Source organism: Ammodytes marinus (assembly GCF_949987685.1).
Source record: "Ammodytes marinus genome assembly, chromosome: 17".
Classification (NCBI taxonomy): domain Eukaryota; kingdom Metazoa; phylum Chordata; class Actinopteri; order Uranoscopiformes; family Ammodytidae; genus Ammodytes; species Ammodytes marinus.
Genome location: NC_137221.1, coordinates 23,016,888 through 23,044,818, shown reverse-complemented (window position 1 = coordinate 23,044,818; position 27,931 = coordinate 23,016,888). Strand labels below are relative to the sequence as shown.

General features: G+C 40.4%; 1 protein-coding gene across 1 annotated transcript in view; it reads right to left on the bottom strand.

Annotated features, from left to right (window-relative positions):
• Positions 1 to 1,229: 1,229 nt before the first annotated feature.
• kcnk9 (potassium channel, subfamily K, member 9) overlaps positions 1,230 to 27,931 on the bottom strand; it is a gene marked incomplete at both ends in the record, with an annotated part of 40,750 nt that continues 14,048 nt past the window's right edge. Inside the window, one exon of the mRNA XM_080044949.1 lies at positions 1,230 to 2,116. Coding sequence (XP_079901075.1) covers positions 1,230 to 2,116 — 887 coding nt within the window. The remainder of the gene's footprint in view (positions 2,117 to 27,931) is intronic.

Sequence of the window (27,931 nt, the reverse complement as noted above, 5' to 3'; positions counted from 1 at the left end):
AATAAAAACCTGCATTACAAACTGGAGGTTTAGAATTGGCAAAAGTTGGCATTTAGGAAGCAGTGAGGGCCAAATGAAATATGCCATTGAGTTGCATCATGGGAATTGTAGAATCCATTGTTTTAAGGGCTTGAGACATTCTTGGGACTAAAGTTTGTATTCCTTCTGCACCAAATCGACCATTCTCTCGTGTTTGTCCCCCAACTTTATGGAATACTAAATCGATGAATGACTCCTTTGTTGAATTGCTTTAGCTGCATTGCCTTCTAGTCTATAAAGGTGAAGTAAATGAAGTAATTGGTCTATCTTGTTCTTTAACAATGGCGTTATACCAATAAGAACGGTAAATATTGGAGCAAGACAATCTATGTAGAGAGCAGGGCACTTCATTTGAACCGTTCAATATCAATGCCAATGGGGGAAAATGCACAAACAAATAATAATGCAGACCCCAACACTGGGAAACAGTATAGTGGGGAGGGTGGATTTTCCTTAATGAAAGCCTGAATCAAAGCTTCTGTGGCTAGAATGGATCCTGGATGAGGTTGAATTATCAATAACAGCAGCATGATCTTTTCAATCCAAGCCTAAGCCCTTCAAAAAGCTCTTCTACAAACCCGACAAACGAATGTCAGAGAACCATGGCACACTCATTAAATGACATCTAATGCACATGCTAATATTGGCAACAATGTTTTGGCGTGACGTGTGGTGAAACCGTTCAAAATATATGATTGCTTATAGTAAACAATACCTGATGCTTTAAGTCATTTAGAAAATCTCTGTCTGCAAGTGAGGAAATGGAATAGTGCTGTACATAATGGCAAAGGTTTCGTCAAGTCGAGGTGAAACAAGCACACTCCCTATTGAAAAATAGCATTTCCCCCCAGCTGTGCATCATTTGGTATGTAACCAGAGTATCAATTTTGTACTGTAAATCTGAAATAAGGAAGGTCTTGTAGTTTGTGTAAATGGAGCGATCTCTTTGAAAAAATAGACATCCATGCTTCATGCTTTGCATCCCGTTTGTGTCCACGCTTGCTGTTCTGCGTAGAGCTCTTCATCTGTTTCAAAGAATACTTTTTATATAACTGTACAACCTAAAAGGAAGGGAGGGGAAAAAAAGTGCTAAAATAAGATTTGGTAAGGAGCAGCATTGCAAATGTTTGACCTTTGTGTATAAAACATGGAAACGTATTTGTCCAATGTGTATGTGTCTTTGTTAGGGTTCAGATGGACTTCCTTCTCCTCATGAGCAGGTGATTGTCGGTGAAGCTGAGAAGGCCCGGTGAAAGCGAGCTGAGGGGCGAAGGGAAGAAGCTGTTTTTCAAGGTGCTGGGCGAGATCTCCTCGATCCGGTAGGAGACCGAGTGAAAGTACTGATTGGGGTTCAGCTGCGAGCTGAAGGAGTTCTGATGGGAGTAAGCACAGCCCAGGCCTCCCATGCCTCCCGCTGAGCTGCGGAAGTCATGGGAGTGGTAGTGCATACAGGAGCAGACCGACTGCAAATCGGTCACGTCCGTGCGGTAGGGCTTCTCGCGTCGCCGCCGGCCCCGTGGCAAAGACTCGTCTTGGATGTGGATGATCATGCTGTTCCTGTTGCCAGCTAGCGAGGCCCGTTCCTCGGCATCCCTTCGCTCGTCTTCGCTGTTCATAGTCAGGAAACGGAGCACCACCAGGTTGAGGAAGGCCCCTATAACCGTCAGCCCTACCAGGATATACATGAAGCTAAAGGCCACGTACAGGGGCTTCTTCTGGAGGGCCCGGTTCTTTTGGAGGGCCACAAAGTCCCCGAAGCCTATAGTAGTCAACGTGATGAAGCAGTAGTAGTAGGACTGGAAGAAGCTCCAGTCCTCGTAGTGGGAGAAGGCGATGGCTCCGATGCACAGGGTGCCCACGCAGGAGAAGAAGCCCACGGTCACCATGTTCTCCATGGACACGTCGGTGATGCTCATGCCGCAGCACTTCTTGATGCGCTTCAGCAGGTACTTGACAAAAGTGTTCATCCTCTCGCCCAGACTCTGGAACATGACCAGAGTCAGAGGGATCCCCAGGACGGCGTAAAACATGCAGAAGGCCTTCCCAGCGTCGGTCCCCGGCGCCGCGTGCCCGTAGCCTGGGAAGAGAGCAGAAAGACAAGACAGCGGAGATTAGTGATGCGGAATAAGATTGCTCTGCCTGCTTCCTTTTAAGGTCAGCTTTAATGAGATAGGCTTGGTTTTGTCATGGTTTTTAAACATTTATGAGTCCCTGGTGTGTCTAGAGACTGCCAAAGTATGAGAAAAAAACAACCCTCTCTCTTTTTTTTTTCAGCCACGGTATTGTGTTTTTTTGGGACACTACACCATGGAAACAGCTTCTAGTAGAAATCCTTATCACAACATTGAACCTGAACATGAGCATGACATGCTAACCTTTAAAAAGCCCCCGATCAGCTTCAGTTTACAAACATGACCAAGCAAGAAATCTCCCTAAGAGTCTGCGGGCGCTGCCAACAGGGGTATTGAAGAAACGTATGCCACAGAAATGTGTCTGCTCGTTAATCTTATTTGGGCTCAGGATTATTGCAAATTAGTCCGAAGTTTCTGGTGAGGTGGAAGACTTTGAAGAAGGCATTGAAAAAGGAGTCATGGGGGAGCCAGTGAAGCTTTTAGCTTAATTAAACTTTATCTTCAGACCATAAGCTGCTGACTCACAAAATACAGTTGTTTGCAAATCAAACTGTGAGGCTAACAATAGGAATTCCTATAAAACTATACGAGATTTAAATCTTGAAGGCAGTATAATTGATTTGATGTGCTTTTGCAGGTTATTTTACAGTCACCGCAAAGGTTGCAGTATGAATGGAGTCTACTGCTCTTGAATATGCAGGGCTGGGGAGAAAAAAAAGAGCATTGTATTGATTATCTTTCCTCTACCACAGCCCATATTTTTTAGTATTAAACATCCATATGGTAGCCAATAAACACCCACCCATCGGTTGGCATTTAGGCACCACTTCAACAACTGCCTGCCAAATAAAGACGTGATATTTTAAGGTCTACCCCACAGTATTGTTTGTATTTATTTATTTTAGATATGTCGTGAGCAGGTTGTGCGTTTTGCACTCTCAAATATTGATTCGGTGTATTCCCATATGGCTCTCCACCCACTCAAGCATGTGTTTAGCTATGTACTTAAAAATCTACTTTGAAAAAAAAATCCAGTTTCTACTAGCAACAACAGCACTTATATCTGTTATTGGCTTGAGGTATTCTAGATGAAATTTAAAGAAACATGGTGTAGAAGCACTATAATATGTCTTGCGCTAGCAACTGTCTGGTAGGTAAGTTTTTAGTGACATGAACATGTATTTGTTGGATCCTAATTTGTTTCAGTTTGGTTTCTTTGTGAAAATGGAATAAATATTATAACCCATTATCTAACATGTGGTTTTTAAAGAGATGCGAATTTAGAAATAATTAGTTAGATTTGCCAAATTTGCATATGTATTGCAACATCTCTGAAACCTAAAATTATCTTTTTAATGTTATGAATCAACTGGCAAAGTTTCATGATGATATTTTTTCAATTTAAAATGTCACCCTAATTCACCTGCAGTGTCTTGCAGAAAAACAAAAAAAATTCAATACCACCTCTGCTATTGAGTTGGAGGAAACCATTTATCTACAGTGGTTAATAATTACTTTAAATCTTCACCCAATCCAATGCTCCTGCTTTCCCCGGCTAACTTGTGTTGATTTTATCCACACCCTGGTCAAAGGAGCAACAGAACACAGCAGAACACAACTTGCTGTAATGCCATATGCAAGGATTTTTTTCTCCTGTCAAAGTCTTGTGCTGGTTAATATTGATTGCAAATGAACTGAGTGAACTCGTTGAACAATGAGCGTCATTTTGCACATTATTTCCTAAATACACACAAAGTGAGAGCGTCCTCTATCAACAACCTCATTGGAAATATCTAAAACACACATACACACACACATACATTGCTCTATTACACAAGATAGTATATGAATCACAAAGAGCTTTGTGGAATTAAGATAACCAGCAAAATATGATGAAAATCTGTGACTAGTGGATTAGATAACAAAGATGAGCAGCAATTCATAGAAATTGCCTCCTGAGTGTTCCCACTTCTCTAATGAATGCAGTGGAAAAACATCTTTAAGAACATGTGCGTCCTGCCCTGAGAAAAAAAATCCATTTGGGTTAAGGTAAACAAGTGCACGATATAGGAAAAAATACCGCAGCATCTCAAAAAGTGTTAGTCAGTTAGTATCACATCTCAGCACACATTTGTATTCTGCCGAGCCATCTGTCTCTTCCCCCCTCCTTCCCTCAAAATTAGCAAATTAATTGATATTGATACTTATTGCTTCAATTTATTCTTGTGGTGTAATTTTGGGACGTAATGAATTGCACTGGAGGCTGACATGGCCACTCTCTCATTTGTTTTTGCGCATCTACTCCACCGCACAGACCGATGACCACATATCTCATCGATGTCCTCCGAAAGACAATCTTTCAACATTATGTTTTTACACTCAATGACTACTCTGTTTTTGTGACGAGTCATCTGAGGTTACAGTGCAACTATTGCTCTTGACAGCCTCCCTCTGCTCTGCTGCATCAAACTGGAGTGTATCAGGTATTCAACAGCCGCCAAATGCAGGGTCACCACACTGAGTGTTTCCTATTAGATATTAAATGGGGGTATATTATGAAAAACTGACTTTTCAGGGGTGGCAGGACTAAAACGGAGCATTTCAGACATATGGTGAAAAAAGCTGGATATAGGCGATGAAGAAATGGGCAGTGTGAGAAAAATAATGTCCCTTTTTTCATAAATAATTCCATTTAAACCGTAAACACTTTGAACCCGAAAAGTAGCATATAGTATGTTAAAACTAGGCAGATGACAACTGAGGGTCCGTGTACCGATTGTTGACAGCATAGGGATTGGCCAAAATGTACTGTATATCTGTACAGTGAGTAATAACACTAATATATGAAGTCAGGAAAGCATTCATTAAGAGGGATAAAAAGTAATGAAATCCAATGAGTTTACTTCAATTTCCAAAAGGCAGGTTAATAACTTTGTATTGTATATTGGCTATTATGATTTTTTAAAAGGAAACAAGATGATGCGTTCATGAAAGCTTTTCACTTTGCATTTCTGTCTAGGAGCAGAGTTGCATTCATTTTGATGCATTTATTTCTCAACGTCTGTCTCTTAAATGGAGCAGATAAAAAAACATCCAAACGATTTCTAAGCCCCTAAATAAGCAAAAGAGGAGAAAGATGTCGTAGATTATTTTTTTTTTTCCCGAGTCTCTTCAAGTATTTCTTTGATGGGATGTGAGGTTTTCTGTGGCAGGCAGCGCTGCACTGTGTAATCTGTTTGTCCTGTTATAATGACTCTATTATCTGCTGTTGTCCTGGGAAACAGACATATTTGCTCTGCCACACAGAGCCCTGCCATGTACAGGTGCTTTTGTGCTGGTGTGTGTGCACAGGTGAACGCGTCTGTACGGCGCAGTGTGTGCAGTGCAGCGGAAAAGAGAATGACGCTCTCCGGTGAATGGTAAAAGCACAAGAAAGGCACGGCCACTCAAATATTACTTAATAGGACACATTTTTTGCAAAATGGAGGGGTTGTTTTGGACATCCTGAAAGGGGGAAGAAGAAGAAAACGTGATTTATTTTCTCCTACAAGCTGAACCAAACCAGATTTGTTTGCAAAAGAAAGCCCACCAGCCTTATCAGCCAGAAGCACAAAGGGTGTCAAAGTCTGCAACAGAGACATTTCACTAATTAAGTTGCTGTTCAAACGCCCAGATATAAATCTAATGTGGGGAGAATTTCAAAGAAATGTTGGAGAATTGTTTTTTTCCCCGTTTGGTCTTCTTTATTGCATCTTAATATTCAAAGAGGTTGGAATTATATTAAACAAAGTAACAATTTTTATTTAACAAACTAATTTTTTTTAAAAAGATCTCCTATTATAGGGGAGAGTGGCCTAAGTTGTGCAACTTTTCACTCAAAGTGACTTTAAAGTAAGGCTTTGACAGTAAAGTCTCCAACTCAAATATGTACATATATTTCAGGGTGTTGTGCATCCCTGGCAATAAAAACTTTGGATCTGGAATAAACTGTTGAAGAAATATAGCTTTCGGAAAAAAAGTTGTCTTGATGCACAACTTACCCCCGGTGTGGTGTAAGTTGTGCGGTTGGAGAGAATACCATGGGGTGAATTGTGCCATTGATATATCTCATAAACTGTAATGCAAGACAAATCCATTAGACAATCACTTATTTAAGGTGTATTTAAAGTAAATAAAGTAAATAGTTGACAAAGATTGAAGGACAATTTTCTTAAACAAGGCCTAGCAGATCTAATGGTTTTACCTGCAAAGCTCACAATGACAAAGTCACCATCATCATCTTTCTGGCCATCTGAACTCTCATCAGTGGTGTCGTTAAGTGGAATTGAGATGTCACTCTCTTCTGAGCTACTGTAGACAATCACTTTCTTTTGGTGACCAGCGTATACAGCCATGCCACTGGCACAACTCTCAGAAATGTACTTTGCACTAGTTGCTCCGTGCTTGTGGAACCAACTGCCACCTGACAAATGTGATTCCCCTACATTTCTGCCTTTAAATCAAAACCCATATGTACACCCTGGTGTTTCCTCCCCATTAACTATCTTACCTTTGCAATACTATCTGTGTTTATGTGGATATATGGGCTTTACGTCTTTTATTTTGGTTATTGTTATTTTACCTTCATTGTTTACCTACTGAATGCACTATGTACAGCACTTTGGACAGTGCAAACTGTCATAAATGTGCTTTTATAAATACATTTTACTTACTTACTTACTTATAACTCACCCAGGCCCTTTGGCACAAATCACCCCAATCCCAGAAATTTGGATAATAAGCATGATGCAGCAATTTAGGGCTGACATCGTGCTAACTGTATAGACTCAAAATGTAGCATACCAAAGCACTAAAACATGTGTCAAATGTTTTCAAACTTGTCTATAATTGTTCAGACACAATAATCAAAAAACCTTGATCATGGAAATTTTACTTTGTAAGGCAAAACACAGTTTTTTGATCTTAAATGTGCTTATATCTTATTCCTTGTGTCTCCCTTCTTTACAGGATGAGTCAAATGGATGGCTCTTCTTAAATATGTGGTCACATTTCCAATTTCTTCCACGGTTTTCTAGAAACAAGGGGTGGCACAACTTCCAAAATGCACAACTTAGGCCACTCCCCCCTACTACTTTTCTGGTCTTAATTTCTGGTCTTAACTGCTATAGAGCAACCTGACACGAATCACAAAAAACCATGTAGATTTTCGGGACACTCTTCCTCTCACCCTAGCGAGCACAGCAGTCTGCTCCACACACTGCCTTGAGCTTCTCCGCCCCTCCCCCCACCCCCCCCCCCCCCCCCCCCCTGCAAACCCTACTCCGTTGTGATTGGTTACCTTCCTTACGGAACATTTCCAGCAGCGCACGGGGAGATTTCTGAGAGAGGAAGGTGGGGGCATGGCCGGAGCTTGCCTGAGCAGCATTACCATACATGGAAACATCCGGGAATACCCGGAAATTTTAACAAGTGAATTCTCGACCGGCTGCCCTAGTGTTTAGTGCTCTGCATAACCACCCCAGATGGTAAGCAGGGAATAAGTCTAAATGCATGTACGTAATTATTTGATACGCTAGTATGGTTAAACATGACTATAAATCATTATAACAACGTTTATAGGTCATAAAAGTTGAAAAGTATCATAGGTCCTCTTTAAATAAAAACTAATTTACAATGTTTATAGTATTGCTCCATAAACCTGGCCATTTGCTAAAAGATAAACAGCAGAAATATATGGTGCATGTCTTATTACCTGTGTACAGTCCTCAACATGAGCAAACAATAAAAGATCGTCATTTTAAGTCTGCCGAGTACATCATCTTCTCTCACAGAACATTTCAGTTTGAACACATTTTCCGTCTCAGTGGACCTCTGTTGAGTCATTCTTCAAATGTTTGAACAAACCATGATAAAATGTCTGCATAAAAGTGCCTGCTGAAATATTTTTACTGCCATTAGGAAACTGTTTTCATGGTGTGGTATCCAACAAAAATTTCTCGGTGCCATTGCTCAATTTCGTAGTGTTTGCATCTGCTTGAAACGCTCCATTTTAGAGAGGAAACTAAATTATTATTATTAAGATACATTGGTCTGGAAATGTTTGTACAGGAAAAGTCCATAGTGACTGGCTACCCATAGCTGCTTGCATTAAGTCCAAGTCACTACTGCTTACCGGCAGGGGCGTGCACAGGTAGACACCAAGTGGGGCCTGAGCACCTGCCCTTTGCCCCCAAAAATTTTTTTAGCAGTGTATCTTACCCATAATGACATGACCATCTATAAATACTCGATGATTAAATATATGTGATAACAATGCCCCAATAATAAGAAATAAAGAAAATAATAAAGATGTTTTTAATCGATTTTTTACTGGCTCAATGTAGGCCCCTGATCTTTGAAGGCCCCGAACAATGTTATTTAAAAAAAATATATATATATTACTGGCCCCTGATCTTCGTAGGGGGGGTGGCGGTTTACGGAGATCAGGGGCCTATCGAAGAGTTCAAAGAGAGAAGGAGCTTTGGGATGAGGGATTATTTTAAAAAATCCGAAGCTGACTGTTTTTTTTCAAACATGTACATTTTGTCTTTCTGCTTTTTGGTAATTCTGTCTCCAAATTATTCCAGAAAATAGTACTAAATAGCCCACATTGACACAGGTGATTTAGCCTTAGCTTTCTTCTCAAAGTGCACCAGATTTAAAAGGTTAAATTTTTTCTTAGAAGGTCCAGGGTCCCAAACACAGTCTCCCAAATTCCCGTGAGAAACACTGTATGTGTGGCCGGGTATTACAAGTCATTAGGCCAGGGGGGGATTTTGTACAAGTAACCATAAAATGATTTGCTCATTCATCGATAGAATATATTGTGCCCTTTCTTTGCACTGAGGACCTGCCCCCCAAAATGTCTGTGCACGCCACTGCTTACCGGTATTACTACTAGCACAACACCCACCAGTTGTGACCCACTTCTCTCATTCATGTTCAAGAGCCTTCTCGTTCACTACGATTTGCAAATGAATGGTTACTAGTCATACTGCCTTATAACGTCAAGGTGAACAGCAGAATCCTTTTATGCCTTCAAAAGTTGATGGAAGCCCTGTTACCTCTTCTGAGACTATTAACTCACTCTCAAGGCTCTCTCTCTCGATCCCTCACTATCTCTTTGTCAGAAATGGAATGAAATTTGCTAGGCACTTATTGTCGCTTCATACACCTGCAATCCTTTTAGCTCTTGTGTCAGGCTGAAAGTTGAGGAACTTAAGGCTTCTCCTTGGTCTGATGTGGTTTAGGATGGTACCTCATTTGTGCATCACTTTGGACAAAAGCATCTGTCAAAGGAATGAATGTAAAAGTAAATGCTTTTCTGTTTAAGACCATTTAGAGGCAATCCATCCGATAGCTGTCAAGGCATGTGAATTTCTGTGAAATATTTCATGGAAATCCATCAGCTAATAGTTGACTGTTAATAGTTGATGTCTGCACTAAAGTTGTCAAAAATAAAATAAAAATGTAAGGTTGAGAGGAAACTATGATTGTGAGCAAGATGACTGATGTTGAAGAAACCACAGATACTACAGTATATCAATATGTATGTCACTACAGAAAACCCCACTGACACAACCACGTAATTATATCCATTTCAAACTGAATGCAGATGTCTCCCAATATCACCAAATTCAATTAATATTTGTAAAAGCGTATCACACCCCCTCTCCTTCAGTCGCATCCAAAGTGCCTCTAATGTGCTACACATTTGTGAATACATCAAGGCAGTTTTCATCATGAAATGCATGACTCATCTTGTGTTTGGCTCCAATCCAATTTACTATGACTTGTTTTGAATGTCTGCCCACGCCCAAAAAGCTATCTTCATAGGTCTGTGTGTGTGTGTGTGTGTGTGTGTGTGTGTGTGTGTGTGTGTGAGGGAGCGGGTGTGCATGCATGAGACATTGTTGCTCAAACTCGTGAATTGACACGGCTGGCAGCCTAAATCACATTATTTTATCATTCTATTATGACATCATCAATATTACATTTCTGGTGCGCTGGAAGAGAAGGGGGACATCTCATAGTCATGTAATGGCTTGATGAATTAACCAACGGCCTGCCTACACCTCGAAAGAGTAAAGAGTTCAGACACTAAAATCCATCAGCCTCTCATGCTGCTGCTACCCAGTGAGTCATCCACATTAATCCTTAATGCATCGGAAATCTATAATAAAGTACGGCTCGGCAACATTAAGAATTCATGGTTAAATTAAATAAACTTAAAATATAGGAAAAACATCCATAACAAAAATATATTTTAATACAATTTAACACAAATCAAACTTCAAACTGATCTAATTGTGATTCAAGTTACACTAAATCCTGATTAGACTTTTCCATCATCCTGCCTCTGCTCACACCAGCAACAAAAGAATAGACAAATAGAGAAATCATTTCATGTTGAAACCGCAAAACTATTCCGATTTCAACAGAAGGCAATTTGTTCATGTACAAACAATAAAACGCAGATTATGTATTATGAGTCATGTTCTGCTATGTAAAAGCTCCCAGTATAGTTGTAAACTGTGTCTGTCGAGTGACAAGTCAGTGGTGCTGGGCAGGTGGTGCACAGTGGAGTTTCGCCTATTACAACACCTGAGGCTCTTTATTTGCTAAGTGTACTAGCTAGATGCTAACTCACAGGTGCTGTGGGGGTCATTGAAGCTTTTTCACGAATGGAAACTGCCTGCTGACGTTGTAAACAAGGGTGTGCACTGTGAGACTGATTGAGAATCATTGCAGTGTCAGGTGGCTATTCTCTGTTGGTTTGAGCCAATGAGTGACCTCTTTCACATTACACAAGGTCATTTGATCTTTTGTCAATGTGATAATATTGAGCAGTGCAGCTTTAAGGTTACAAAACATAACCCTATACTACAGGGGTCTGCACAGGGGGGAGTGAACAGAGTTGCCTGCTGGAAACAGGGTTGATGAGGCAAAACAGTATTGTTGTACAAACCAAAATACTGAGCCGAAACAAGCTAAAATATTCATTGGAACTATAAGAGGAAGTAAGGATTTGGTGATTATTGTCTGTAGGTTCACCTCTACATCCACCCCTATCAAGTTACACAGTTGATCCATTGTTGATATAAAAATATAGCTGGTATTTTTTTTTTTTTAATTTTTGAATTATCATCAAGGGCAGGCGTTTGCAGCAGCCAAAAGTTGAAAAGTTTCATTTTTGTATTGATATTTTTCATCCCAAAACATTTCAGTCATATTACGACACCATTTTTTAAATATAAAACGTACTAGAAATTAAAATTGCTGCTTCATATCCAAATACGAGTTTCTCTATTTATTCGGATTAGGAGCATATATTATTCATATAATATTCACACTAAAATTAAAATGGAAACGTATTGTCCGCGTATCATTTGATCCAGTGAACACGTCCTTTTGTCAGACACTGCACTGCAGTGGAGTGGTGGGAATCTCTCCCGTTGGTCTTTTTTTTTTTGTTACACATCACTGGTTATATAACATGTATCATTCATTATGCATGAACCTATCAGGGGTAGTCCCCCTCATTAGCACCCACACCCACACTGCCTGGGGAGTGACTCTACAAGTGTCAAGCGGTTCTTAAAAAAACAACACCTTTTTGCTTGTTTGATCTGCGGGTTAATTCAGGTAGTCCCCGGCAGTAGCATTAATTGCTACAGGCCATGGCATTTTAATGAAGGTCAAGAGGAGCAGGGAGCGTGGAGGGGAGAACACCGTGTTCAGATAACTGCCACGAGTCTCCACCACGTCACCCCCGCAAGAGCTTAAAGGTTCAGTAAGCGGAATGGTCAGTTTAGCTAACTTCCTGTCAGTTACTGCAGTTAGCGGTCCCCTCCCTCGTCCCTACGTCACCACATTAATGCAATGCGGTCTTCAAGCAGCGAGTTATCTAGCATCATCTCAGATCCATAAGTGTGATAAAAGATGATAAAAACCATCAAAACAGACATTGGGAAGAATTTTTACCTGCTCCGCCATTGTAGGCGCATAAACATTCATCTGTTGCTCTGGCGTGCACCTGCAGTGAGACCATGGAGTGTATATAGTATGTATGAGTGAGACGAGTGTCGGTTTGTAGCGTTCTCTCTTCTGATTGGATAAAAATTTCGGGATACTCCAATAAGTTTATTTGCCGATTACATGCAAAGCAGCTGACTGAGAGATCGGCTTTATGAAATGCGCACATAATGTAAGTGATCACTGTATGAATAAATAGCGATTTTACACTTATATTAACATAAATAAACCGCTTACTTCACCTTTAATGGTTATGGTCTTTTCAGCTGATGGTCATCCTAACTCGCTTGTTCAAAGGGAATAAATGTCTAACGTAAAAATGCTACGCCAGCAAAGAAGAAAAGCAACACCAACTGCATCAGAGCTTGCCAGCAGCTTGGCAAAGATCACATTTGCATTTTAAGCGTTTCGTCCAATGCTCTCGTCCATTGATGTACAATGAGTGCAGGATCACATAGAGTAATACAGTACAGAAACAAAGCTGATTTTCCTTAAAGTCACCATCCAACGTCAAAAGTCACCAAAAACTGTGTTTTGCCTTACAAAGTAAAATTTCCATGATCAAGGTTTTTTGATTATTGTGTCTGAACAATTATAGACAAGTTTGAAAACATTTGACACATGTTTTAGTGCTTTGGTATGCTACATTTTGAGTCTATACAGTTAGCACGATGTCAGCCCTAAATTGCTGCATCATGCTTATTATCCAAATTTCTGGGATTGGGGTGATTTGTGCCAAAGGGCCTGGGTGAGTTATAATAAGAATAAAGATTTGTTTCGCTGTTTCTTAAAGGTGGAGTCAGCAATTCTGTAGAATACTCAGTGAATATATCCTCACGATGCGTTACCTGTACATATTGTATGTGCGGTGAAAATAATCCAGTGTTAATACACAGCCTAAGCTCTGTAAATGTTGCAAGCTGGTGGGCCCCCTTTGTCAAGATACCCTTTGTTTACAGTCCAGTTTAAAGAGCCTAGGCTGTGTATTAACATCAGAGTTAGAGAGCAGATCGTGAGGAGATATTAGTCTTATTTCCTCAAGTTGTTGGGAAAATGAAAGAGTAAAGTTTTTGTCGTAAGGTCAAGAGCATTCACTTCACTTCACCACACACACACAAACACACACACACACACACACACACACACATACTGACACACACACACAGCAACTACAGTGATAGGATGAGAAAGTCAGTGATCTTGCTATTGTGAAATATCTTTGGTGAACCAACTGCAATCATTTCATGACTTTTATTATGGCACATAAATACCACACCTCTCCCAGAGAAAAACTAATCCGTCTCAAGAAGTTGTTTCTTTATATATTCTCAGTTTATCTAGAATAAACAGGGGTAAGCTATCATTTCTCTGCACTCAAACTGTACTCTAGGCAATACGCAACATATAGCCTATAGTACAGAAAGCCAAACTTGTTCAATAGAAAAAAGGAAGATAGGGGTTTTCGGCCATACTTTCATGTGTTGTTGATCACGTTGTAGCAGTGGACAACAAGGCAAATGCACAAGAAGATGCTGCTCTACTAATGGCTCCAAGCCAAACACTGACTACGCTGAAAACATCAAGCCTCCTCCTTGAAGTCAAAGCTGTTCATCTACAAATAGTTTGAGTCACGACAATTCATGTATTCTAGCTTTTGGTGGTGGACAAAAAATGCTTCATTATTAAGTTCAAATAGGGATAGCTCTGAGGACCTTTTTCTCTTTCAGTGACTAGGTGTCTCAACCACACACACGTTTCCTCAACTACTGTATATCTTAACAATGAAATTAACTTACATTTAGGCATCAGTTAGGTTTAGGGATTGATTGCAGTCATAGTTTTAAAAAATGAGTTGCTCAGACAAATTTGTTTGGCAGCCTGGTGGAAGCAAACTGTAACGACAACACCCTCCTAATAGCAGCTAATAAAGTTGTTGTGGCTGACACCTTGCACACAGTTTACAAATAGGTACAAAAAAATATGGCGATGTTAGAATTCATTTTGAGTCATGTTTCTGTCCAACTGATGAAAGCGAGTCCAATATTCACCATCCTTTTAACTAAGTTTTGGTCCATACCAGAACCTAAGGCTCTTAATTTGCTTAATGTACTAGCTGGATGCTAATTTACAAGTGCCTAAGTTCCCTTTTTAAAATATTTTTTCAAACTAGTGTGTTAAACCTAACAACTTGCAAAACGTTTTAAGAACCAGTTTGCTTTTACACTTCATGACGTCAGTATACATTGCCTCATTTTACTTCCGCTCAATTTCCCTTCAGTAGTCAGTCTGGTTCCGCGGTATATTTGCAGGTTTTCTCCATCCAGAGAAAAATCACGTTGAGGTTGTGCGCTAGTTTCAGTTGTAGTCAGAAGCCGGCGCATGACATACGCCACGACCAAACGTTATGCGATTGGTTATGGCAGATCCAGAGTGGCACTGGGCGGATCCAATAGTTTTAAACTTCAACAGACACCCGCCTTCAAGTGAGGTAACGTTTGTCAATTGAGCGATTCCAGACCTTCTGTACAAATGAAATGAAGTACGATGGTCTGGTAGGACCAGGCTAGGTAATGCTAGTGCTAAAGTCAAGATTATGTCTCGATTACGTGTCACAGCGCTGTTTGCTAACATTTTGCTCCCACAGTTTTAGTTGATGTGGTTGGTCTGGATAATCCTGCCCCCTATCCAAAACAAATCTAAAACAAATTAGGCCTAATATTGGCAGATGGTATTGAAACTGATTTGAACTGTGGTCTCCTATGGCAAAGTCACCTGGTTTGCGGACAAAACCCTGCCAACTGACATCCGACACTTTCTGCAACACTGGTTCTGTCATGTTATGTCAATTTTTTCCATTTTTCCTTCGTTCAATTTTGTATTTTCTGGCCCTTGTTACTAATGAATATAACAATATGCTGGACAGGGAATATTGTTAGAGAAATACTCAAGGTCACTGCATGAGAAAGTGTCGGACTGCCTGCGCCAGCAATTAAGGCTAAATAAACAGGAATTAATTCTAGTATGTATAGGGTCATTTTGTATTCATGTCCCAAGCTGAAAAATGTTAAACCAGCTAGATCAAGAAATGCGTGAGGATCCCTGCAGAGTCAACTTACAGTGAGGACATTGCAGCTTTACATTTGTAGTCCCTCAGGTGTCTGTTTGCTCTTGAGAGCTCAATTTTTCATTCCTTGGAGAGACAAGGCAGACAGTACACACAAAGGGAGTCTGAGCTGAGCAGCCTGAACAGAGAGGCCGGTAAGCCTGAGTATTGCCTAGGGAAGCTGGCCGCTGTTTGCTTCTCAGACAAATTGAGATTTTATTTTTTTTAAATCTTGAGGTACAGCCAGTGTATACTAGGTATGTAATCCATCTCACAACTAAGACCTGTTACGTCTAACCCGACTATAATTCTCTCAATGAGACTTGCATCAGAAGAGGATTTATAGAGATGCATTTTTTATTCCGTGAATGGTTTCCTCATATATTGTCAAACAGGCCCTCCTCTCATGAGTGGGCTTCCTGATGAATTTGAGCAGCAGGAAGCGCAACAAACAACCCCCCCCCCCTCGAGGCTCCACAGAACAGAAGCCAGCAGACACACGTCACTGAGATATGGGACGCACAGAATGTACAATAAAAGACAAGCCATCGGAAAGTATAGGAATGAGAGAGGGGAACATCAGCCACAGCCTCGGCAGGGTGCAGTGAGGAGAATAACAGGCTGAAGTTTGAACCCAACAGGAATCACAGGCATCGTTGATGAGACTGATAGATTTTCATGTTTAAAACACAACTCATTGTATTATTGGGAAGTGATTGGTAACCATTCGGTAAGCATTTGCAGCTCCAAAAAAAACATGCTAAACTGGGTAAGTCTATCCAAGACGGTTTTAACAGCCTTTCAGTGACTACATTTAATGTAAAGTAGGTTCTACACATTGAAAACAGTTACTAAAAAGTTTTTTTTAGCTATTGTTATAAATAAACCTAGTCTACAAAACACTAGCCTGGGGAGAACAGCCTGATCTTGCAAACTTCACATTTGTAGGGAGAGGCCCGGCCCCGTCCATTAGTGAAAGGCAGCCCCTGATTGGTTCATGTAGTCATCAATAAAACTTCCAATCAGACCAGAGGGGTATATTACGAAGCAAGTTCAAGAGAGCCTGGCTCTACACTAGGGCCTACTGATTAAAAAATAAATAAAAGACCACAATTAAATGTTGCAACCTGTGATTTTATAGAACGCTTCATTAAATGTGTGTAAATGGCCAAGTAAAATTATTTGAATTGAGAGCATAGAGTAGCGCTGCATACAGCAGGCCTAGGCTATTTGACATTTTCTGCGACAATTACTGTGCAACATGTGGCAAAAAGTCACAGCGCGATGTTGCAGTTCACTCTGCTGTAAGCCTAATGTGACGGATTTGTTCCGTTCATTAACGTACGGATCAATAAGTTTACTGATTTCACAAATTCCCTCATTTAGAATGTATCTCTCTGACAATATCGTCAGGTCCGCGGGATTTCCAAAGGTGTAAACCTAAAGGGCAGTACATATCAGTTTTTTGTCTTATTGACAAAGCAAATTCTCCAGATTATGACATATTCCCTTTTGAACGCTTTTAGCCAACAGCGCCTGGTCCAGGTCAGCCTTAACTCACTTTAAGACAGACACATGCTGCAGGTTCAGGATAGATCAGTTCATCAAGATAATCCATCTCAGACCTCTTACGTAATGCATCTTGCCTTGGCAGATCTTTTTGATAATGGTAAAAGGTTTATAATAATAGAGGGTCTGAGGTAAATTTCGAATGACTTCAAATCATAGTGGTTCCACCTAACCAGATTCACTCCCTCAAGTCTTTATTTATCTTCCTTACACTCTCTCTTAAGCATTCAGTTACACACACATACTCTAGCCAAGGGGACTTAAAAGGCTTACCTATTCGCTAAAACTACAAATCAACAGTGAGTCACCCAACACCTTATCATAAAGACATTATGGCACCGCTCGTCAATCTGACTGATAAAACACCACATGGGAGGCAAGTCTTAAGAAAGCTGACTCATGCTTCTGTAACCTTTAAGATTAATCATATTTCCATATTTCATTTGTAAAGAGGTTTCAATAATTGTGTGTGTGCTTTTTTTTAAATGCATGCTGTGAACCGTCTTTGAAGTCATCCCTCTGTTTGTTTCTGCCTACCGCCAGTCAACAAGCTACTAGCGCAGCTCCAGTGATAAACATGACTACAGGAGTTTAGAACAAGAGGTTGAGAATGTTTCACAGTAGGCGACCAACTGCAATGGCCGTTTAGGGAGATTACTCAGGTCAAAATGTTGATATGTTGTGATTTCTGAAGGAATATGGAGTCAGTGATTCTGGAGAATTCTTGTCGTCAAAATCTCCTCACAATCTACTACCTGTATTACTAGGTGTGCACTGAAAAAATTCCAGTGTTAACATACAGCCAAGGATCTGTAAATGGGCATGTTGATAGCTAACCTGGTTCTACCAGACCATCGTACTTCATTTCATTTGTACAAAAGGTCTTGAACTGCTGTAATTGGCAAACGTTCACTCACTTGGAGGGTGTCTGTTGAAGTTTAAAACTATTGGATCCGCCCAGTGCCACTCTGGATTAGCCAACCAATCGCATAACATTTGGTCGTGACGTACATATGTCATAAGCCGGCTTCTGACGACGGTGCGTTCCAGTTGTACAGGGAACTCGGAAATTTCCGACTTCACTAAATATTGTAGTCTATGGATCTACCGGTACCTGGCAACGGTAACTTGCTAGAGCCTAACGTTTAGTTATTTGGATGAGAAGCAGATGAACTGGAACACAGACAGGTCCCAACTCGGAACTACCTAGTCGGAAATATCCGAGTTCCGAGTATAAAGAAACGCAGCATTCAACTGAAACTGGCCCGCGACTTTGACGTCATTGTTCTCAGCCACATGTTCTGTTAGCTGATTGGACCGGTTTGAGCAGGAATCCATGAATACACTGCAGCCCCAGACTGACTACTGAAGTGAAATGAAAATTAAGCGGAAGTAGGTAGGCGGGCGGAGCCAGGCTAGTTGATAGCTACAGTGGGCCCCCTTTTTTTTCAGCGCACACGCATAACAGGCAGGAGGCAGATTGTGAGATATTGATTTTGACAAAAAGTGATTTTGACAACAAGCATTCTACAGAATCACTGACTCCACCTTTAAGGCAACCTTTAATACAGTGAGTTAAGGAAGAGTTGGCACACAGTATGGGTCCCTTTTGGATTCACAATCAGTTTTGTTGTGGTTTTTTTGTGCGCTATACATTAGTCGTGACGACGATTGAAGCCTCACTAGAGTACAAGTTATTGTAAAAATTGTGTTGCCTCACCCAGGTCTGAATTTCCAAATGTATTGAACTTTTCAGTATCCAGTGCACCAATAGTGGGTGTTTAGAACCTTTCAGGCACCAAGAGTGGCGGGTACTAGCAAGATACAGACCAAATTAATCAAACTACAGCAAATTGTAAAATGATGTTGGTAAGTACAATGGTATGATAACAAATAGAAATAAATGCTGTCAAACTATGACAATAAGACACACATATCATTTATAGGAGTCAGTGATTCTGGTGAATATCTTTTCACAATCGGATACCTGTCCGTACTGTGTGTGCGCTGAAAATAAATCCATTGTTAATACACAGCCTAGGCTCTGTAAACTGGTATGTAAACAATGGGTTTGTTAAGAAAGGGGCCCATCATAGCCAGCAACATGCCCGTGTACAGAGCCAAGGCTCTGTATTTAAACCGGTTTTCTTCCAGGTATAGGCGGGTAGCGGATCGTGAGGAGATATTTACTGATTGACAAAAGGTTATTTTGACAATATGCATACTCTATAACCACTGACCCTACATTTAACTGGAATTAAAGATTATGTTATAGTGCAGTTCACCAGGATTGATAATATGTCACACCATAGACCACTAATGGGCTAAATGTAGTCAGCACCCCTCCAAAGTGTACAGTTTATAGCAAAAAACATATTACCTTTTTTGATTCTATTCAGCACAGAGAGGGCTGCAAAATTACTCGCACCAAGGCAATCGAAATAAAAAAGCTATTTCCAGAAACGGCTACTCCGTTATTATTATTTTACCAATAAGCCGTCAAGGAAAATGTCGATGGACTGTCAATAATGTAAAGGCCAGTAATTGGTGCTGAGCAGCGGAGGCTTACTTGTTCTTAAAAGACAATTATGGTACAGTGCCATATGGATTCCTGCTGCCTGAAAGAAGAGCGAGGTTATGCAGCATGTTACACCCTTTGTATCGGATTTTAAAGCTTGAAACTCAATTAGTTTTTTTCTGAAATACTTTTTTTTCGCAGTTGTGCTAGGATATTTGGAATATTTTTAATTGTGGGAGGTCCACTGGCTTTTCGACCTATTGTGTTTAGATAAGTTAAGTGATTCTATGCTGTTGCAAAAAAAAAGAATGAATAAAATATGCCTCAACCCACGATTGATTTTTCTCTCCTGCTTTGTTGATAGAGATACAAACCCTACTAAATTTGCTTCAGGCGAGATTCATTTTAGATTAATGTTCCACCAGATGAATTGTAATTGTGATGATGAAGTGATAACTTTCATTAACATCAAAGCTTCATATCCTTGCGCTCCCTATAGTGTAGAGAACACTAAGCTGGATGCATTCTGAAGCCTAGCGTGCTCATCATCATGCTCCTCTTGATGTTCCATCATCACACTGTCTTCAGGTATTTAAAGGCATGTCGCATTTGATGCAAATACAACCTGGCAAGACTCTGACTTGTCCCAGGTGTAACTTAAGGCTTGTAACCCTGTTAGGCTTCACTTAATGAAGCACATTGGCCAGCGCCGGGGAATATGGCCATCGAGGGGCTGCTAAGCAACAGGCAACAGGCAACTGCAGCTGGTCTACTGTAGCTAAAAATCACCTCCCCAGAGAAACTGACACTATTTGGCCTGGAGTGCCCTCCAACCTCTCTGCCGACAAACTTGTAACTACTGGAATATGTTTCGCTGTAGTGAGAAGGACATCCCAAACTGATATCTAGGGTTTTTTTTGTTTTTTTTACATGCGATGTTAGTCCAGGCAGGTCTGTGATTATGTTGACCCATAGCAGCCGGGCAGCCTTCACTAATGGTCGCCTCTTGGCCCCACGTTACAGCTGGCTTGTCACATGGTCTCTGAGAGCAGAAGACAGACACACAGAACAGACTGCAAACTGGGGCTGTGTTCCAATACACACAAATCCCTACTATTGAGTATGGTAGAAAAAGATTTAGGATGTCCCAAAATATGTGGTCAGCATGCTTTTATTGCGATTCTTACCCACAATCCACTGCACACTGGAAGTTATGTCACATCGATGGAGCCCCCAAGTGAAAAAAGTCTGTCCCAATTGTATGCCATTGCCTACTGCATGCAAACTACGTACTTTTTATGATCAGCTGTTGTATGTAGAATAGTATGTGATTTGGCTTTCCTTTTTTCCACCCTACTTTTGGTTACTTTACTTCATATTGCTTCTCGAGGCAAATAAGTCCAGCAGCAGAACCAGCATGTATAATACACATGCAACGACTTGAAACTAAGCTTTGTATTTACATAAATCAACATTCATGCCATGATTACTTTGCACAAATGGAACACCTGCATGCATAATGTTCCTCATAATGTTAGTCACGCAACTGAGCAGTCTTAAAAAGCACATGTTGAATATCATGTCTCATGATGATAATTTAGCTATTCTTTTCATGTTTGAGTTAATGATCATATAGCCTAATTAAGGACAAACTATGTCAACATGCCCTCACAGCTATGCCAAGCGAAATGAATGTGATGCTGTAAGATTGATAGCCCTATATTTCCTACCTATGTAATTCTAATGCCGCTGTGCTATCACAATGTATTAGTTTTCCACCCTCCGGAGGTACAGCCTATACCACATTTAGTATCAGAGACACTGCTTGTGTATAAAAAAAATGCTAGCGGACCACACTCTGTGCACAAGGCTCCAACGCTGATTTCATGCTGCTGTTCCGTGGCAAATAGCTCATACAGGAGACCACACACTCCCACTCTTTCTACTGACGGGATAAAGTGGTTGTGATAAGACCGTGTGGGAGTGCATTACTGTACAGAGGGAAAATGATTGTCAGTATCCAGCCAGAGAGAATTAACAGCAGGTGGTGGTTACAAAACCCCCCGACAAATGACATAAAAATACCCTCTATGTGCAGGTTCTTTAAGGTGAGACACTGCAGGTGAATAAGGAAAGTTTGCCTGTTGATTCCCGATTTAAAAAAAAAAAAACATATCAAATGCATTTTCAGCATGTTTTTAAGAACACAATGTATCATAAATCAGACAATTAACAACATGTGAACAAATCATTCTGTAATAATCTTCAGTAGTGCTCAAAATGATTATGGAAATTGCATTTGTCAGTAAGTTGAGATCTTTGGTTCAGAGTATTGAAACAAACTAATCTTTAACGTCTGTATAGGATGGTTGTATAGAAGACTCACACAGACAAGGTTAAGTCAAATAAACAGCTAAATGTACATTTTGGACCTCATATTCATACTGGTATTGAAGTAGACATGTTATGGAAGCCAAATACCCCCCCCCAAAAAAAAAGAAAAATTGCTTGAAACACTGCTTGAAAATACGATGTTTTTGCCTGCCTTCAAGGGAGAAACATGACAGAGAGATATATGAACAGAGTGTGTGACTCCAGGAACATGGTGTGTGAAAAAAACAATAAGATGAAATGCAAATGTGTGTTGTGTCTGAGCCGCAAGAAGCAGCAGCCAGCCGTTTGGCAGCTGGCTACTGTGTCATGCTGACTCACAGCCCACGGCGGGACAAAGTAGATCAAAATGCAACCGGCAGCCAGAGGATGACGTGAGCCAGTGTGGCAGTGTCCACTTGATTTTCCCACAGACTGCTGGGAAATAACTGTGAGATTTACAGTTCAAGGGGTCTTTAGGTTCAACACTGAAAGAAAAACGCTATATATTTTCACAAAGCAAGACACTGAAAGGATTTTTTCTCACCGTTCTCAAAGACCAAAAAAAAATCAGTCCATCTCCCAGTATCTTCAGACTTCCCATCCAAACCTAGTTGTTGCTAATAATAAATGAATAAAGGAATAGTTTAGATAATGGACATTATGCCAAATCACCATATGTTTTTATGTTCAAAAGTTTGATGACAAGATAAATTCCACACTCACATTTGTCTGTTTGGAGCAATATCTGGTAGGCTAATACTTTAGATAACCAGAAAGACTGAAGACAGGGGCTTCTAAATGAACTTACACAAGAAAGGCAAATATGACCAGATGTGAATTTAAGGAGTGTTCTGAAAACCAAACACCCGGGTTCTGTTATAGAAACAAGAAAACTAATTTAGAAAAAAAAACCCTCTCTTTTTCCTCACCTTTCGGAACCTATGTTCAAAAACCCCAGTCAGATTTACCTCCCCTTGTGATGTCATAAGGGGAGAAGCCACGGCCCCTACAGTAACTTAGCACTACCTGCTCCTGTGATAAGCCCACCCCAAAATCCCCCTGAATCAAACTAGCAGTAAGATTCAAACAGGCAGTTAGTTTGCCGTGCCAATCAGAGCAGACTGGGCTTTTTGGAAGGTGGGGCTTTAAGAGACAGACTCCAAAACAGAGTGTTTCAGACAGAGGCTAAAAAGAGGTGATTCTGTAATAGCACTGCTCTAAATATAAAGCATGTTGGACCATTGAAAACCATTTCTTTTTGGAACCGTAATTACAATTTTGAACCTGAAAATTAGCATGATATGTCAGCTTTAAAGACGCTAGTGGCTAACAGAGGCTAAACCAGACATACGACAACTTCTGTATTTTTTATTTTTTTTAAGGTATTTTTGGGGCATTTTTATGCTTTATTGATAGTGCAGAGAGACAGAGGTGAAATGGGGCAGAGAGGGGAGTGACATGCAGAGAACGACCGCGGGCGAGAATTGAACCCGGGTCTGCTGCTGGGCCCGGCCTGGGAGGGGACGCCCTACCAACTGAGCTAAGGGCAAAACTTCTGTATTTCTGAGCCATAACTTACAGGGACACACATATATTTTTTCCATTTTACAATGTCGTGTTTAGAAAAGGTTATTTAAATGGGATGAAAAAAAGCTCCCAAATGCATTATTTCATGACATGACATCAGCACAACAGAGTTCAACGAGGTTAGACAAACTAGCAGATCAGAATCAGAATGTGGTAAACAAGCAGTTTGAGGGTGAGGATCATCATATCTTCTTGGTTCATGTCAAATTATAATGAACAAGAAATATCCATTAAGATTCTGTCCTCATGTATTAACCAACATTTGAATCCAGCTTGCAAGTTATGAGATCACTTATCAATATTTCAAGGAAATGACTGCATTAGTATTTGTGTATAATTAATAAGCAGACACTTTTTGCAGCGGGTGTCCTCCATGTCATTTTTATTTTTATCTGAGTCATCTTAGTCCTAACTGACACATCAAAATCTCGAGCTAGGTTTAATAATGTAAAGTAATAACTGTACTGCAGTATGTTGGCAGGAACGTTTTCTCTGTTCCTAGCAAATGTGACATTTATATTGGCATTCAGTGGCAAGACTTTGAGCCAGGATCTTCAAAGGTGGGCTTGTTTTATTAACTGTAAAGTGCAGGAGCTCACTGTGCACATTTGTTAGAGCTGGTGACGTGGTGCACCGAATGACATATTTGGTGTTGTTCACGGATTTTGACATTTATTGACTACAAGAAGGATTGTTTGCTAGAAGGAGAAATATTTCGAAAGCAAAACAATAAAGTTGCTCAGTCACCATGTTTAGCTATGCAAAAACATGCTCGTTTTTTCTCTGAAGGAACTGTTCACCTTTTTTTTTAAGCTTGTTGCCTCACTCTTCGGTTCATGAAAAAGGGACAGAAACCATTCCCTTAACTGAGCCGACGTTTTGTTTTATTTGGTTGTAAAATGACAGAGAGCAAATAATATAGTATAACATAAAGCGCAACACAACGTTGTAAATAAACAAGTCGCAACAAGCACACAGGACGACAGTGATGTTGTAAAGTTTACCTTCTGACTGCCAGCAGAGACAGGCTAATGCTCCCATTGACTACCAGCATTTGTGATATGCTAACTAGCGAAGAGTGGCATTTGCCCAATTCTTCCTCAAATATGCACGCACATCTAAAGTAATGGTTCCTGTCGCATTGTCTTGAACCTGAGAATTAGGAAACAAGCTAAACATGTTGAACTATTCCATTAAATATATCCCAACAAAGCCTTTATTTATGAATAATTTCTCCCTTTGTCCATCTCCTTCCCCATAGTTCAGTCAACATGGTTCCACTCTGACAGCAGCTTCAGAAGGCTGGCACCTGGACCCGCCCGGCCCCCCAACACATTAACTATAACTACGAAAGAGGCATCATTGGAAAAATTGTCTTTAAAAACCCAGCTGGCCATGTGCTAAATGTGCTACTTGTAGAATTCACTCTACCCGTTTATTTCTGATAACCTATGTTTTCTAGCTGCTGCTTCATTTTTTCTGACCCTATGGAGACGTACGTTAGCCTCAGGCTATCTTGATGTTACAAGATAGACAGCGCTTTGAGATGACTGACAAGTAGTGAGGCAGCAATCAGACAGACTTGAGCGAAGAAGGGGTCCTTTCTCCAGGTGAGAAGGCTTATCTAGGCTTATATGGAAGAACATTTTCACATGTCATTCAACTTTTCAGCATGGGTATTCTTGTACCTGATTTTTATTCTGACAGGAAAAGCCAAACTCTTTTTTTTTGTGGCGTAGTATAAAGTCTGCACTAACGTTCTGTTTTATTACAGCTTTGGTCTTATTTTCACACTTTTGGTCAACGTTTATAGCACTGACATTGCATAATCAAGACTTGTTAACAGGCCAACTGGATTGCCTGATGATCTTTTTCACTAAACCAAGGTAACTACAATGGCACACATGAACCAGGAGGTCATGCAAAAAAATTTGATGGATGCTTACAATAAGTTATCATGTTACTATTCAGCATTCTCTGCCGCATAACTTTGGTTTGTTTAATTGTATCAGACTTTTTTGTTGTTGTTATACCATAGCCTTTGATTTAAAGAGCAAAAAGTAATTATTGCTGATCCAAATAAATGCAATAAATATCAATATTAACATGCTTATTTGAAGAAGTTAAGATGTACTAGGTTCACCGTGATAGTTTGGCTTGTCTACTTTTTAAAGCCAGTTAGCATTTGCTATTTATCACAATGGAGATGTAGGCCTACAGCAGAGGTTGCTGGGACTGTCATTCGTTTAAAGATCTCCTATTATACTACTTTTCTGGTCTTTATTTCTCATTAGTGACTCCTATAGAGCAACCTGACACGAATCACAGCACACAAAACCATGTAGATTTTCGGGAAACTCTCATCTGGGTGCATTCAGCATTCCCTGTCAACACTCGGTTTTGTGCTTCTCCGCCCCCTCGCCCCCCTCCTGCAAACCCCACTCCGTTGTGATTGGTTACCTTCCTTCCGGAACACTTTCAGCAGTGTGAGGGCAGATTTGAGCAGGCAGGTGGGAGCATGGCCGGAGCGTGCCTGAGCACGTTGCAGCATTACCATACATGGAAAAATCCGGATTTGTGACGTTACGAATCCCGGAAATTTGAACAAGTGGAATCTCGACCGGCTGCCCTAGTGTTTAGCCCTCTGCACAGCCACCCCAGATGGTCAGCAGGGAATACGTCTAAATGCATGTAAGTCATTATTTGATACTTTAGTATGGTTAAATATGAATATAAATCATTATAACAACGTTTATAGGTCATAAAAGTCGAAAAAGTATAATAGGTCCACTTTAAGCAGCAATGGACAAATGATACTTTTGACCCGATGATAACAGAAGACGAAAGGTCAGGGTATGAATGAAGTCAGTGGGATTCTCCCTGGGGGCCCATGGATGTCAGCACAATATGTTATGGCATTCCATCTAGTACTGGCTTAGATACTTTACTTTGTACAAAACAGGTGGACCAAAAGACTGAACAGAGTGAAATACTGACACACTGATATTAGTATTCCTAGAGTCATGCTGCAACCATGGCCAAGGAGAATGGTCTAAATCGAAGTGGCAGATGTCCTCACTTTTAGTCTTTAGTGCTGGTCAAGGTCCAAGAAAAACTAGATCCTACATTTCCCCTGATGCACCTTGACAGCATCTTAAGAGCCTTTGTTTTCTCGCAAGTGCCCATGTCTTTCATTCGCCACACTTCCAGTTTGTAATGAAGGCGTTGTTATAAATGTGTTGCCTGCAAGCCAAAACCACAGCAGGAATAATGTCACAGATGACATTATTCAAGAGCTGAATGGTACTCATTTTGATGACTATGATGTGTAAAGTCAAATGTGTGCCCATTTAAGTTAAGGGATAGTTGGACAAACTAGAGTCCTCTATGTCTTTATTTGGGGGGGATGCTATTTCATTTCCATTGTTCCTTTTGGGATCAAGCCCCAGGGGGAATCTGTGCTGTTCTAAGGGACCTTGTGAGCATACAGTTTACACTGTGAGAGGTGAAAAATAGAGCAGCCGGCTCCAGAGCCAGTGACTCCCGCAGAGAGCATCAGCGCCACAGGAACCCATTGCCATCGATCTGTGTAGAGACCTCCATCAGGCTCCCGGTAGGACACTCCAGTAAAGTGAAAATAATCTACAGACTACAAAGTGCAACAAGGGTGAATGGCTTGAATCATTTCTCAATAAGCAGCAGTCGGACGATAACTATTGCAACAGCTTTCCTGATTGGAGAAGTAAAGCGAGTAGAAATATCCATCCAGCATTGTCAGGAATCACAGCAGGCTACCACACAGTAACATGTTTCACAGCACACACTTGATCTCACTAATTGGGGACATGGAAATAAAATCTCAAGTGAATCCACAACGCTCTGTTAATCATTGATAGATGTTGCTGGATGAGTCCAGGTTCTATAACACCACAGTCTAAGGGGTTAACAACAGAGGAATCTTCACCTGCTCAGCAAATAGTCCCTAGTTGTTTTAATCAATATTCAGTTATTATAGTGCTAGATCAAGCAGTGGAAAAGTACAACACACTATAGTTTAACATTCTAGATGCAAATACTGGTGTAAACAAATGAGTCTTTCAACGAAGGCCATGCAAAATATTCTTTATTTAGTTCACATCCATCAAGCACTCTGAGCTTGAGAACTGGTTGTCATTTAATACATTAAAATAAACATAACATTCAGAATGAATGTGAAGTGAGGTAGAGAAGATGCTTTTTTTGTATAGGTTGTGTATTGAATAATAACTTAGATCTTCAGCTGCTACTGATCATTCATAGCTATTTAGGGTTATACCAATGCAGAATTGGCCTCATGGGCGAAAATGTTCAATGTACATATTTAAACTGTTATAGTTCATGATTTCACTCCAAATCCGCTAAAAAGGTTGTGACATGAATGGGATCAAATGGGAGTAAACTTTTATATTAAGTTACTCACAGGTTTTAAGTAAAGCTAATTCTTATTTTTCTAGAACTACAACTAGTATGTCTACTGAAATTAATTTACACATACGT